The following is a 13,865-nucleotide window of genomic DNA, read 5'->3' on the forward strand; positions in this document are numbered from 1 at the left end:
GAGACACTTAAATGCAGAGGCTGTTTGACTATAGCACTACATTCAATACCATCCTCCCTACAAAACTTGTAGGCAGGCTGAAGGATCTGGGTCTCGAGTCACCTACGTAACTCAATTTGACTTCCGGACAGGCAGGCCCCAGGTGGTCAGGATTGACAACCACATATTCTTCACATTCAGCACTGGCTCAGCCCACTCCTGTACTCCCCGTTCACCTATGACCATTCTAAGCCCAGCTCCAATATCTTCAAGTTCCCTGATGATACAACCATCCTGGGACTCACTAGGAATGACGAGACATCTGACAGTGGAGGGCTGAACACTTTCAATGACAATCTGTCAATGTACAGACTAAGGAGACTAGTCATGGATTATCTGATGACTTTCTTGAAAGGATCAAGAAAAGCAAGCCTATTTCTACAGCCAGCTAGTTTTACTGGAGCAGTTTAGGTTAAGTACCTTGAAAGGTGCTGAAGCCAGAGGTGGGACTTGAACCTGTGACCTTCAAGTCACAAAGGTGTGACTTTTGACCACTACCAGCACTGCCTCATTTTGAGGAACCCCTTTACTGCAAATGGGTAAGTGGCAGGGAATTAGCCTCAGAACAAAGTCCAGTCAAGTAAAGTTTTGTTAAGAAGGTTTATTCTGAATTGTCAGTTCAAGAATCAAGGACAAAGTTTCAGAACTACACACAACTGCATGGGCCTTCACTTCAGGCCGCGAAGAGAGATCCTTTGAGCTGTACACTGCACAGCTGCTGCAACTACAAGTGTTGCCACGGTGCAGATTCCCCCCAGAAGCAGGTATCCAAATGGCCTGGCTAATAGCGATCCTGAACGATAATGGGTCCAGCAACAGCTTTGCCTTGGAAATCTGGAAGGGAAAGGATCATTTAGCCCAAACCCAAGTAAATGAGTTATTTGTCAATTCAAACCAGTCTTACCCGCCACACTTCTTCCCTTCACGTTACAGGTTGTGTCACAACAGCCACATACTTGGTCATCGCCATCTGCAGATTCCCACCTATGAACAGGAGACCACTGAAGCTCTGTAGCATCTACAACAAAAAAAACTAAAACTACTGACATTCAACTGAACTGACCTATTTGCCAACACAGAATAGGAGCAAGCCTTGTGCTGGGGATCAGGTCTTTTGGAAGCCATGGTTGCTTTCAGAATGCATGTGATGTAGATCTGGGGGGGGGGGGGAAGAAGAAGAAGGCTGGACTGCATGACAAGTTCCATAAACGCTCCCAGATGAAATATGCCAAGCCTGCTTTAAGATCAGTCAATGATGGCTGCTATGTACTCACAGAGCTCCTGGTCTCCTGCAAGAACCTGAAGGCATCCAGTTGCATTTGGAGTTTGTTGACCTGCTTCCTGGGGAGGAACTGCGAGCGGGACGCAGTCACCTTGGCATCAGTCAGGCATCTGAGTACATTAGGCATTTGTCATGATCAGAGTACATGTAGTCTGTAACACATGCAGGACTAGAGGGGGAAGGGAATAGATTCATTGGTCATGTTACCACACATGGCATTTGTCAAAAGACTGCATCATAGTTATTGGTACTCAAGTTCATTCAGCACCATGTCCTGGAGGACATTCCCTCCCATGTACAATGAGACATCCAGCTTCTGGTTTGTGTTCCAGAACATGTTGATGATATTTATAAAGTTTTATGAACATTAACCGACATTACCCAGAACACCAGTCTCCTTGAAACGGGAAGGCTCATGTGGAACTTGTCCAGTGCTGCTTGCATGCAAGTACTCACCCATAGTTCCCCACAAAGGCATATCTGGGGAATGATGTCACATCAGGATCCAAGGTGGCAACACAGCTGTCCACAAACACCCGTAAAGGCTGATGGTTGGCCACAACTACAGAAGCTTCAATGTTCAGGACGTCTCCCAGAAAGTAGATGTTTGAAGCCCTCTCCAGTTCCCAGTTGTCTAGAGAACAGACAGGAACCATTTAGATACACGCACACCCCCAATTTAAGCAAGTTGGGCCATTTTACCCACCCGTCATGAGCTGGAGCGAGAACACCAAACGCTCCTCAGCAGACAGAGCAGCAGAGAAGGGTACCCATGTTGGCATCACAGCATTGCTGCTCACATTGATCCTCCTACAAATAGGAAGCAGTAGCTAACGGCAGGGTAGAGCAAGTCCTGCCTGATTCCTTATGGATGGAGTTACTCATTTTAAGCAAAATTTGGATAGACGTATAGCCAGAGGAAGTGTCTTCTAGTTCTCATTAGAGAATTAGACTTGACCCACATCTCACCTCAAGTAGTGACACTCAACATTAATCACTGCACCACGAGACCGCACAATAGGGGTGGAACCGAGTCCCTCGGGCACGTACACCAACGTGAAAGCGTAGATCAGGGAATCGGTCATCTGTATAGACGAGAAAAGGCTCGTTTACCCAGTGTAAACCCGTTCTGAAAAGAAAGGAAGAATTCAGGAGGTCCCATACCGTCATCAGCGTACTTCCACAGCCATGTAGCGCCGATACGAACAGCAGAACCCCTGTGGAAGGATCCTGTCCAACTGGCACACAACCTCCCAGGGTGATTTCTGATGGCTGGATGAGCTGGCCATTACTCAGCATGTCCTGCTGTACCTCCACCACAACTGAGTCTTCCCTGCATTCAACCTTCACACCAGAGGGAGCAGCAAGCCACTGGGATTTCACAGAAGGTGGAGCCTGGGCTACTGGTTGCACCAGGGAAACTGGTGCAGAGGGCTGCCCTCGGTGAACCGGGAGCACTGCAGGAACCTGGCCAGACGCCTCTCCATAGTGAGCTGGCAACACTGGCCCTACCGATTCAACCTGGGCCAAAGGCTGGCTGTAAGGCAGCTCAAACACTGGCTCAACTGGTGGAACAAGGTTAGAGTGCTGCACTAAGGGAACAAACTGCACTGGCCTCATTGAGGAAAACTGCTGAGAAGACACTCCTTGGGGTAGCTGGAGAGAAGGGTACCTTTGAGGAACATCACTTGCTACCAAAGAAGACTGTTCCTGGGCAGCTTGTCGGATTGGCTGTAGCAAAGACTCCTGGCTTGACAGCTGGGGAAAAGGGCCCATCTGGAAAGCTTGGCCATTACACAAACAACCTAACAAGGCAAGCGCCACAAGCCGATAGAGAGAGCCCATTGTGCTAGTGTTAGCAACCAAAGGATCATGAGAGCATGAGTGCTTCCAGCCAATTTTATACCAAACAGAACAGCTGTTGTTTTTCCCAACAACTGAACCATCTAATAATTTGACAAATTTTGTTCCATCCCTGAAGCGTTACCAGTTGTTTCACTGACTGATTCTTGATTGCCTTCAATTGCCTTCAATTGCCTTCAATTGCCTGTTCAGGTCTCCACTGTTCAAGGATGTTAAATGTCCAGGATGTCTCAAATGCCACTGATGTCTCAGTGCTCTCAAAGCTGCCAGTCATCTGTACAGGAGAGATGATCCTCTGCGATGATCCAGACTTGCAGGCGAAGAGAATTGTCCTTGTTGAAACATATTTAGTGGCCACGTTGAAGGTGGCTGCTTCCTGACTGGAGAACTATTTGCGGTAGCTGAATGGAGTCTTTCCAGGGACCCTGTCCATTGCATAAGTGGTCTGAAAGTACAAGCAACACAAGACTGTGCTGTGATCTCATTGTACCACTTCTGGCAACCAAATGACCTGTTCTTCTAACAGTGTTTTATACCAGATTGATTTTCCCCAAAGTAGGCCAAACCTCTTCCGGTTTTAAAAGTTTCAATGATTTTTTTTTTAAAGTGTTGCCTGATTCATCTGGATTGCCTTCCTTCAACAAATGAAAGCATTTTTCCCAGCATCTTGATTTACATTCAATGGGTGGTTTGTGCACCATCTGTTAACTGCCTGGTCAAACTTAACAGTCAGCTAGCTAATGAGCCCACATATTTACCAATTGGCATTGAACTGAAAACATTGTGGTTTCACTTTGCATGTTTTGAAATTTATATAGTAAATGTTACCTGAATCTTAATTTTTGCATTCATGTAACAATGGCACTAAAATCGGTGTATTCTAAAAATTGTTGACACGGTAGTGTTTGCTATATGTAGCTCTTGGCAGCACTAGTGTAATGACTTGCAAGCAGTTGTCAGCATACATGGGGGGTGGGGGAAGACCATTGGCTTTGCAAGTGTAGCAGTAAAAGTCTTGAGTAGCATATTGACCTAGATGTTGAGTACTGCTGAGATGTAATTAGCTTATGAAACGTATTTCTCTAAGCAACGAGGTTGGAGTGAAACTGCACACCCCCCTTCATATTTTGCTGCAGTAGGACATTTGTCTAGAAATTTCCTATCCACATAATAGAGCTGAACTGAAATTGCCATCCAAGGACAGCTGTCGATTGACATGTAAAGTTAGCCATGACTTAAGGGCCGCTGCAATATGCACTTGCAACATCCCCTTCCCCCTAAGTACATACAAAGCAAGACATTTACTTAATCTTTATTCAGATGACATTAAGCAGTAATGTTGCTAGCAGTTAAAGGCTCAAGGGAAAATCCATAATGTTCCAAGTTGACCTGGAGTTATTTGCATTAGTAAGCCTCTTGCTAAGGAAACAGCCTTCAGTACTCCTCACACTTGTGGTATTGCATCTTCAGAGGGCTTTCTGGTTATAGCTGTCCTGTCTTTGGCTGATTTGGGTTTTCAGTTGAGATTGGTCCAACAGCAGCCTTTCCTTCCTTGTTGGAACTCCTGATAAGACTTGATCATCCGCTACACCACAAACAGACTGCTACGCTCTTCCACATCTCCCCACTTGGTGGTCCCATGCCTGAAAGATGAAGTACGGAGGTTCTCGGTTCTGGCCCCCTTGTGGTAGAACGACCTCCCCCTCTTCCTCAGAACTGCTGAATCTTTGTCCACAATTAAAGAAGGGTCTTAAAACTCACCTGTTCCAGAATCACTTCATCCATGATCTCTTAAGTTCACGTAAGGTATAAATGTTCATGCACTGTAACTAAGATCAATCCTTTGCACAGCTACTCCTGTAATGTAACGTAAATGTTCATATGTCTCTCACAAAAAAAAAAAATTACCAGGAAGGTGATCGGGAATCGTCAATATTCCAATAAAGTTTTTTGCAGCTACTCATGTGATGAACATTGGTGCACATGGTGAAAGAAACAAACTGTCCTTAAGAATCACACATTCACATCCAAGCTGAGAGTACAAAATGCAGCCTTCAACTCTGGGGACCTGACTGCCTACAAGAAGTCCAGGAATGACATTCAAAAGGTTATCAATTTGGCCAAGAGAGACTTCAGGGACAGAGTGGAGTCAGACTCCTTTATTTATTTATTTATTTTTATAGAGCGCTCTTCTCACGCAGCGACACAGAGCGCTTTAACACAGGCATAAAGCAAGAAAAACAGATACAAACAATGAAGACAGTCGACTAGTGACTACCGTAATGAAGAACTTATTATAGAGCTATGAGTATGCCTACTGGCCACCGGGGAAAGGAACAAAAATTCCCAACTGAGGGCTGAGGGGGAAAAAAAAAAAAAAAAAAACCTCTGGGGATCCACGGGCCAGTGGTTGCCCGCCCCTCCTGGGCATTCTAGAAAGTAACAATTTCTAAGGCAGTGTGTAACAAGTAATAACGATAATGTTGCTCAATGGCATCTATCTTGGATTCCCAGCTCGGCATGGAACCTCTCGATCGTCATGGCAGATGGGCATCATCCTCTGTCAGCACGGGATTCGTCTGTCACCACCGACAATAAAGCATTACAGTAATCCAGCCTGCTGGAAACAAAAGCATGAACCAGCTTCTCAGAATCCCGTCTACAAAGGAATCGCCGCATTTTAGCTATGCTTCTTAACTGAACGAAGCACGACTTAGTCAAAGCATTTACATGCGATACAAATGACAGCTTTCCATCCAGCAGGACGCCCAAATCCTTGACACAATCCATACGCTTGAAGGTAATACCATTTGTTGTAAAGATTGGCGTGATTATGTCGAGAGTTTTAGCATCACCGCCCACCACAAGTACCTCTGTTTTACTGGCATTTAGAGATGACAAATTATTACTCCTCCATAATTTTATACTGGTGAAACAATTAGCTAATGACACCACATGTGATGGATCATCAGGCTTGAACGATACGCAAAGCTGTGTGTCATAGGCATACGAATGGAAATTCACATTCTGTTTGCAGATAATGTCACCCAATGGTAACATATAAAGTGAGAACAGTAATGGACCCAACACAGAGCCCTGTGGCACACCATACCGAACCGTAGTAGAGATTGAGGGGGTGCAGTCGTCAGATTTCAATACAAATTGTTCACGGTTAGCTGAATACAGTTCAAACCACTTCAGAACGGTACCTCTTAGTCCAAACAGGTTTCCAGGTCTACTCAGTAGGATACTATGGTCTACAGTATCAAATGCAGCACTCAAGTCTAGTAACATAAGAATAGAGATCTGACCAGCATCAGAAGAAATGAGAATATCATTAACAACACGTGTAAGTGCCGTTTCAGTGGTGTGACCAGTGCGGAAACCAGACTGAAATTTTTCAAATATATTATGACGGTTAAGACATTTCACAATTTGGGAGGCTACGATTTTTTTCTAGAATTTTGGATAAAAACGGTAGATTGGAGATCGGTCTATAATTACATGGGTTATTACAGTCCAGATCCGATTTCTTTAGTAGGGGTCTAATAACGGCGATTTTAAGAGCTTTTGGACCACGGCCATTTAGTAACGACGTATTAACAATATTAACAATAGGTTCTGCAAGCACGGAAACTGCGGCTTTCAGTAATTTAGTGGGGATTGGGTCTAAAGGACAGGTAGTACTTTTCATAAAGCGAATTAGGACGGTAATTTCCTCGAAGCTACTGAGATGGTGCGGACAACTAATATTATCATCGTCAGAAGCGCTTATGTTTGCTATAACTGAACTAGAGGGCACTATGGATTTGCGGATATTCTCTAATTTATTATTGAAAAACGACATAAATTCATCATTAGTAATGGTAGCAGAAATACATTGTTTATCTTTGTGTTTACCAGTTAAGTAAGCGATGTTATTAAACAGGAAGCAAGGGCTCTTGTGATTTTCATCAATTAACTTTGCGTAGTATTCGGATCTGGCATGAAAAAGTGCTTTTTTAATATTTTTTTTTTAGACAATCGGACCAGGCTACATAACAAACGTTTAGTTTAGTTGAACGCCATTTACGCTCTAATTTACGACATTCTAACTTTATTGAGTTGATTCGTTGAACCATGGCGAGTTTCTTACAGTTCGAATAAGTTTAGTTTTTGGTGGAGCCGCAGAGACTAGGGCAAATTTTGCCACCGAATTATAATCTAAAGTCATTTGATCAACATCTACGCTCGTTCCAAAATCCGAGCTTCTAATATGATCAATAATTTTAGCAGGAGTATTGTCATCAATATGCCGCACGATTTTGGTCTTACTATTGTCAGGCGGCACGGGCAGGTATAGATCAAAGGTTACGAAACGATGATCAGAAATAGCCTCGTTTAAAGGAATAATATTAACATGTGCCGTCAGACGATACATTCAGGATAGAACTTACGTCGAACGGGGACTTCATTCTTTCCAAAGACGCCATCTCAGCAACCGGTGTGCGACTCCACGCTCTGCCTCGCTCTAGGCTCTGACCCCAAACAGATGCGGCCCGCGCACTATAACAGACTACAAAGACAGGAAAAGCAGCGATGTGCCTATGTCTGCCTCCTTAGCAGACGAGCTCAACACATTCTACATTTGCTTTGAGACAGGCAATACATTCCCTGCTGCGAAAATACCTGCTGACCATGACACCTGCCCTCTGGCTCTAGCTACTCCTGAAGTGAGCAGGGCCTTCAAGAGAGTAAGTGCAAGGAAGGATTCAGAATCTGATGTGTGATGGATGTGTCCTGAGGGCCTGCGCTGACCAGTTAGGTGTTTTCACCAGCATCTTTAATCTGTCTTTGAGTCCAACAGTGATCCCCACATACTTCATGCAGACCACTATCATCCCTGTTCTCAAGAAAGCCGTCTCCTGCCTGAATGACTACTGCCTCATCATGAAGCGCTCGAGTGTCTCATCAAATCCCACATCTGCTCCTACCAGCTACCTTAGACTCATACCAATTTGCCTACCGCTCTAATGGATCCACTAATGCCATCGCAGTGGCAACGCACTCTGCCTTGGAGGAGAGACACTTAAATGCAGAGGCTGTTTGACTATAGCACTACATTCAATACCATCCTCCCTACAAAACTTGTAGGCAGGCTGAAGGATCTGGGTCTCGAGTCACCTACGTAACTCAATTTGACTTCCGGACAGGCAGGCCCCAGGTGGTCAGGATTGACAACCACATATTCTTCACATTCAGCACTGGCTCAGCCCACTCCTGTACTCCCCGTTCACCTATGACCATTCTAAGCCCAGCTCCAATATCTTCAAGTTCCCTGATGATACAACCATCCTGGGACTCACTAGGAATGACGAGACATCTGACAGTGGAGGGCTGAACACTTTCAATGACAATCTGTCAATGTACAGACTAAGGAGACTAGTCATGGATTATCTGATGACTTTCTTGAAAGGATCAAGAAAAGCAAGCCTATTTCTACAGCCAGCTAGTTTTACTGGAGCAGTTTAGGTTAAGTACCTTGAAAGGTGCTGAAGCCAGAGGTGGGACTTGAACCTGTGACCTTCAAGTCACAGAGGTGTGACTTTTGACCACTACCAGCACTGCCTCATTTTGAGGAACCCCTTTACTGCAAATGGGTAAGTGGCAGGGAATTAGCCTCAGAACAAAGTCCAGTCAAGTAAAGTTTTGTTAAGAAGGTTTATTCTGAATTGTCAGTTCAAGAATCAAGGACAAAGTTTCAGAACTACACACAACTGCATGGGCCTTCACTTCAGGCCGCGAAGAGAGATCCTTTGAGCTGTACACTGCACAGCTGCTGCAACTACAAGTGTTGCCACGGTGCAGATTCCCCCCAGAAGCAGGTATCCAAATGGCCTGGCTAATAGCGATCCTGAACGATAATGGGTCCAGCAACAGCTTTGCCTTGGAAATCTGGAAGGGAAAGGATCATTTAGCCCAAACCCAAGTAAATGAGTTATTTGTCAATTCAAACCAGTCTTACCCGCCACACTTCTTCCCTTCACGTTACAGGTTGTGTCACAACAGCCACATACTTGGTCATCGCCATCTGCAGATTCCCACCTATGAACAGGAGACCACTGAAGCTCTGTAGCATCTACAACAAAAAAAACTAAAAACTACTGACATTCAACTGAACTGACCTATTTGCCAACACAGAATAGGAGCAAGCCTTGTGCTGGGGATCAGGTCTTTTGGAAGCCATGGTTGCTTTCAGAATGCATGTGATGTAGATCTGGGGGGGGGGAGAAGAAGAAGAAGGCTGGACTGCATGACAAGTTCCATAAACGCTCCCAGATGAAATATGCCAAGCCTGCTTTAAGATCAGTCAATGATGGCTGCTATGTACTCACAGAGCTCCTGGTCTCCTGCAAGAACCTGAAGGCATCCAGTTGCATTTGGAGTTTGTTGACCTGCTTCCTGGGGAGGAACTGCGAGCGGGACGCAGTCACCTTGGCATCAGTCAGGCATCTGAGTACATTAGGCATTTGTCATGATCAGAGTACATGTAGTCTGTAACACATGCAGGACTAGAGGGGGAAGGGAATAGATTCATTGGTCATGTTACCACACATGGCATTTGTCAAAAGACTGCATCATAGTTATTGGTACTCAAGTTCATTCAGCACCATGTCCTGGAGGACATTCCCTCCCATGTACAGTGAGACATCCAGCTTCTGGTTTGTGTTCCAGAACATGTTGATGATATTTATAAAGTTTTATGAACATTAACCGACATTACCCAGAACACCAGTCTCCTTGAAACGGGAAGGCTCATGTGGAACTTGTCCAGTGCTGCTTGCATGCAAGTACTCACCCATAGTTCCCCACAAAGGCATATCTGGGGAATGATGTCACATCAGGATCCAAGGTGGCAACACAGCTGTCCACAAACACCCGTAAAGGCTGATGGTTGGCCACAACTACAGAAGCTTCAATGTTCAGGACGTCTCCCAGAAAGTAGATGTTTGAAGCCCTCTCCAGTTCCCAGTTGTCTAGAGAACAGACAGGAACCATTTAGATACACGCACACCCCCAATTTAAGCAAGTTGGGCCATTTTACCCACCCGTCATGAGCTGGAGCGAGAACACCAAACGCTCCTCAGCAGACAGAGCAGCAGAGAAGGGTACCCATGTTGGCATCACAGCATTGCTGCTCACATTGATCCTCCTACAAATAGGAAGCAGTAGCTAACGGCAGGGTAGAGCAAGTCCTGCCTGATTCCTTATGGATGGAGTTACTCATTTTAAGCAAAATTTGGATAGACGTATAGCCAGAGGAAGTGTCTTCTAGTTCTCATTAGAGAATTAGACTTGACCCACATCTCACCTCAAGTAGTGACACTCAATATTAATCACTGCACCACGAGACCGCACAATAGGGGTGGAACCGAGTCCCTCGGGCACGTACACCAACGTGAAAGCGTAGATCAGGGAATCGGTCATCTGTATAGACGAGAAAAGGCTCGTTTACCCAGTGTAAACCCGTTCTGAAAAGAAAGGAAGAATTCAGGAGGTCCCATACCGTCATCAGCGTACTTCCACAGCCATGTAGCGCCGATACGAACAGCAGAACCCCTGTGGAAGGATCCTGTCCAACTGGCACACAACCTCCCAGGGTGATTCCTGATGGCTGGATGAGCTGGCCATTACTCAGCATGTCCTGCTGTACCTCCACCACAACTGAGTCTTCCCTGCATTCAACCTTCACACCAGAGGGAGCAGCAAGCCACTGGGATTTCACAGAAGGTGGAGCCTGGGCTACTGGTTGCACCAGGGAAACTGGTGCAGAGGGCTGCCCTCGGTGAACCGGGAGCACTGCAGGAACCTGGCCAGACGCCTCTCCATAGTGAGCTGGCAACACTGGCCCTACCGATTCAACCTGGGCCAAAGGCTGGCTGTAAGGCAGCTCAAACACTGGCTCAACTGGTGGAACAAGGTTAGAGTGCTGCACTAAGGGAACAAACTGCACTGGCCTCATTGAGGAAAACTGCTGAGAAGACACTCCTTGGGGTAGCTGGAGAGAAGGGTACCTTTGAGGAACATCACTTGCTACCAAAGAAGACTGTTCCTGGGCAGCTTGTCGGATTGGCTGTAGCAAAGACTCCTGGCTTGACAGCTGGGGAAAAGGGCCCATCTGGAAAGCTTGGCCATTACACAAACAACCTAACAAGGCAAGCGCCACAAGCCGATAGAGAGAGCCCATTGTGCTAGTGTTAGCAACCAAAGGATCATGAGAGCATGAGTGCTTCCAGCCAATTTTATACCAAACAGAACAGCTGTTGTTTTTCCCAACAACTGAACCATCTAATAATTTGACAAATTTTGTTCCATCCCTGAAGCGTTACCAGTTGTTTCACTGACTGATTCTTGATTGCCTTCAATTGCCTTCAATTGCCTTCAATTGCCTGTTCAGGTCTCCACTGTTCAAGGATGTTAAATGTCCAGGATGTCTCAAATGCCACTGATGTCTCAGTGCTCTCAAAGCTGCCAGTCATCTGTACAGGAGAGATGATCCTCTGCGATGATCCAGACTTGCAGGCGAAGAGAATTGTCCTTGTTGAAACATATTTAGTGGCCACGTTGAAGGTGGCTGCTTCCTGACTGGAGAACTATTTGCGGTAGCTGAATGGAGTCTTTCCAGGGACCCTGTCCATTGCATAAGTGGTCTGAAAGTACAAGCAACACAAGACTGTGCTGTGATCTCATTGTACCACTTCTGGCAACCAAATGACCTGTTCTTCTAACAGTGTTTTATACCAGATTGATTTTCCCCAAAGTAGGCCAAACCTCTTCCGGTTTTAAAAGTTTCAATGATTTTTTTTTAAAGTGTTGCCTGATTCATCTGGATTGCCTTCCTTCAACAAATGAAAGCATTTTTCCCAGCATCTTGATTTACATTCAATGGGTGGTTTGTGCACCATCTGTTAACTGCCTGGTCAAACTTAACAGTCAGCTAGCTAATGAGCCCACATATTTACCAATTGGCATTGAACTGAAAACATTGTGGTTTCACTTTGCATGTTTTGAAATTTATATAGTAAATGTTACCTGAATCTTAATTTTTGCATTCATGTAACAATGGCACTAAAATCGGTGTATTCTAAAAATTGTTGACACGGTAGTGTTTGCTATATGTAGCTCTTGGCAGCACTAGTGTAATGACTTGCAAGCAGTTGTCAGCATACATGGGGGGTGGGGGAAGACCATTGGCTTTGCAAGTGTAGCAGTAAAAGTCTTGAGTAGCATATTGACCTAGATGTTGAGTACTGCTGAGATGTAATTAGCTTATGAAACGTATTTCTCTAAGCAACGACTTGTAAGCAGTTGTCAACATAGGAATTAGCCAAATCAATAACCATAGTTCATTTAGATCTTATAATGAACGGATCACTTCATGTAGGGCTTTTTCTGTAACAAATTGCATACATAGGGGGAAAGACCATTGGCTTTGCAAGTGTAGCAGTAAGAGTCTTGAGCAGCTCATCTGACCTCTCTACAACCGCTTGTCCCAGGCAGGGTCACGGCAAGCCAGAGCCTAACCCGGCAACACAGGGCGGAAGGGTACACACCCGGGACGGGACACCAGTGTGCTGCAAAGCACCCTAGGCAGGATTTGAACCCCAGACCCACCACGAAGCAGGCGCTGGCCAAACGCGCTGCGCCACCATGCCCCCTAAGAGTGGGGGTAGTAAAGGGTCGCAGTGCTAGATGAAAAACTACTGGCTGTTACGTAGTCTGATAGTTTGAAAGTAAAAGCTGGTTTTAAGTCTGGTTGTCCATGATTGGATGCAATGGTAGTATCTGCCAGATGACAGTGCCACAATCAGGCGGTGAGCTCGGTGAGTGCAGTCCTTAACGATACTGCAGGCCTTTACATTTACATTTATTCATTTGGCAGACGCTTTTCTCCAAAGCAACGTACATCTCAGAGAAAATACAATTTGTGCATTACATTCGGAGAAAGAAAGATATAGTTGCAGATGTGTGATTCTTAAATAAACTTTGTTTATTTCTTTCCGCTTCATGCACCAATGTTCATCGCACGAGTACGTGCATAAAAGTCAGAACTGACGAATCCTGATAACTAGCCTACAATTTTTTTTTTTTAAAAAAGGTGCACAAACATTTACGTACATTACAGGAGTAGCTGCGTAAAGGATTCTCCGGGCATGAACACTTACGCCTTACATGAACTTAAGAGATCACGGTTGAACCGAATCTGGAAGAGGTGAGTTTCAGCAGTTCTGAGTGACAGGGGGAGGTCATTCCACCACAACGGAGCCAGAACCGAGAACCCCTGTGCTTCAAGCCCTTTCGCGCTTGGGACCACCAAGTGAGCGGATGTGGAAGAACGTAGCAGTCTGGTGGAGATGTAGCGGTTGATCAAGCCAAGTTCAAGTTCAGGTTGTTTTTATTGTCATTCCTCCACATGGCTTGTATACAGTGGAACGAAATGTCATTTCTCCGGAGACCATGGTGCAACACAGAACAGAGTAGAAGACAGTAAATAAATACGCGGGGCAGGACGTGTACGCGGACATAGGCTGTGAACCGTAGGCAGTTTGTAGTGTATGGAGTCATGCTGGGTTACCTGTTTGACTGTGCCAGGTGAGCGTTGGGAGGCAGCAGGGTGTTGAGTAATCCGACTGCCTCAGGG

At 45.4% G+C, this 13,865-nt stretch overlaps 2 protein-coding genes across 5 annotated transcripts; both read right to left on the minus strand.

The window, feature by feature from the left end:
• Positions 1-620: 620 nt before the first annotated feature.
• Positions 621-3,178, minus strand: LOC114911332 (zona pellucida sperm-binding protein 3-like). 2 transcript variants are annotated; one of them, XM_029255192.1, is made up of 8 exons: positions 2,486-3,178; positions 2,291-2,406; positions 2,028-2,131; positions 1,778-1,955; positions 1,314-1,431; positions 1,103-1,194; positions 944-1,023; positions 621-873 (listed from the first exon to the last, which is right to left on the minus strand). In XM_029255192.1, exons 1-8 carry the CDS (start codon positions 3,164-3,166, stop codon positions 821-823), a joined length of 1,422 nt encoding a protein of 473 aa, XP_029111025.1. In that variant the 5' UTR covers positions 3,167-3,178; the 3' UTR covers positions 621-820. The 2 variants fall into 2 exon arrangements, with proteins under 2 accessions (XP_029111025.1, XP_029111026.1); XM_029255193.1 differs by having other exon boundaries at positions 626-873; positions 1,103-1,169.
• A 5,687-nt stretch (positions 3,179-8,865) lies between these two features.
• LOC114911333 (zona pellucida sperm-binding protein 3-like) lies at positions 8,866-11,423 on the minus strand. Of its 3 annotated transcripts, none has more exons than XM_029255199.1 (8): positions 10,731-11,423; positions 10,536-10,651; positions 10,273-10,376; positions 10,023-10,200; positions 9,559-9,676; positions 9,349-9,440; positions 9,189-9,268; positions 8,866-9,118 (listed from the first exon to the last, which is right to left on the minus strand). In XM_029255199.1, the coding sequence occupies exons 1-8, from the start codon at positions 11,409-11,411 to the stop codon at positions 9,066-9,068; spliced, it is 1,422 nt and encodes a 473-aa protein (XP_029111032.1). In that variant the 5' UTR covers positions 11,412-11,423; the 3' UTR covers positions 8,866-9,065. The 3 variants fall into 3 exon arrangements, with proteins under 3 accessions (XP_029111032.1, XP_029111033.1, XP_029111034.1); XM_029255200.1 differs by having other exon boundaries at positions 8,871-9,118; positions 9,349-9,415; XM_029255201.1 differs by lacking the exon at positions 9,349-9,440 and having other exon boundaries at positions 8,871-9,118; positions 9,189-9,302.
• Positions 11,424-13,865: the final 2,442 nt, after the last annotated feature.

Source organism: Scleropages formosus, chromosome 9 (genome assembly GCF_900964775.1).
Source record: "Scleropages formosus chromosome 9, fSclFor1.1, whole genome shotgun sequence".
In the NCBI taxonomy this organism is placed as follows: Eukaryota; Metazoa; Chordata; class Actinopteri; order Osteoglossiformes; family Osteoglossidae; genus Scleropages; species Scleropages formosus.

Excerpts from the sequence above, each read along its gene's own strand:
- LOC114911332 (XM_029255192.1), bottom strand. The coding sequence starts at position 3,166 with ATGGGCTCTCTCTATCGGCTTGTGGCGCTTGCCTTGTTAGGTTGTTTG. Across the intron at positions 1,195-1,313 it reads TGCAGGAGACCAGGAGCTCT|ATCTACATCACATGCATTCT; the intron begins GTGAGTACATAG and ends CCCCCCCCCCAG. Across the intron at positions 874-943 it reads GAAGGGAAGAAGTGTGGCGG|ATTTCCAAGGCAAAGCTGTT; the intron begins GTAAGACTGGTT and ends TTTCCCTTCCAG.
- LOC114911333 (XM_029255199.1), bottom strand. The coding sequence starts at position 11,411 with ATGGGCTCTCTCTATCGGCTTGTGGCGCTTGCCTTGTTAGGTTGTTTG. Across the intron at positions 10,652-10,730 it reads GTGGAAGTACGCTGATGACG|ATGACCGATTCCCTGATCTA; the intron begins GTATGGGACCTC and ends TCGTCTATACAG. Across the intron at positions 9,677-10,022 it reads GCCTTTGTGGGGAACTATGG|ATGCCTGACTGATGCCAAGG; the intron begins GTGAGTACTTGC and ends TAATGTACTCAG.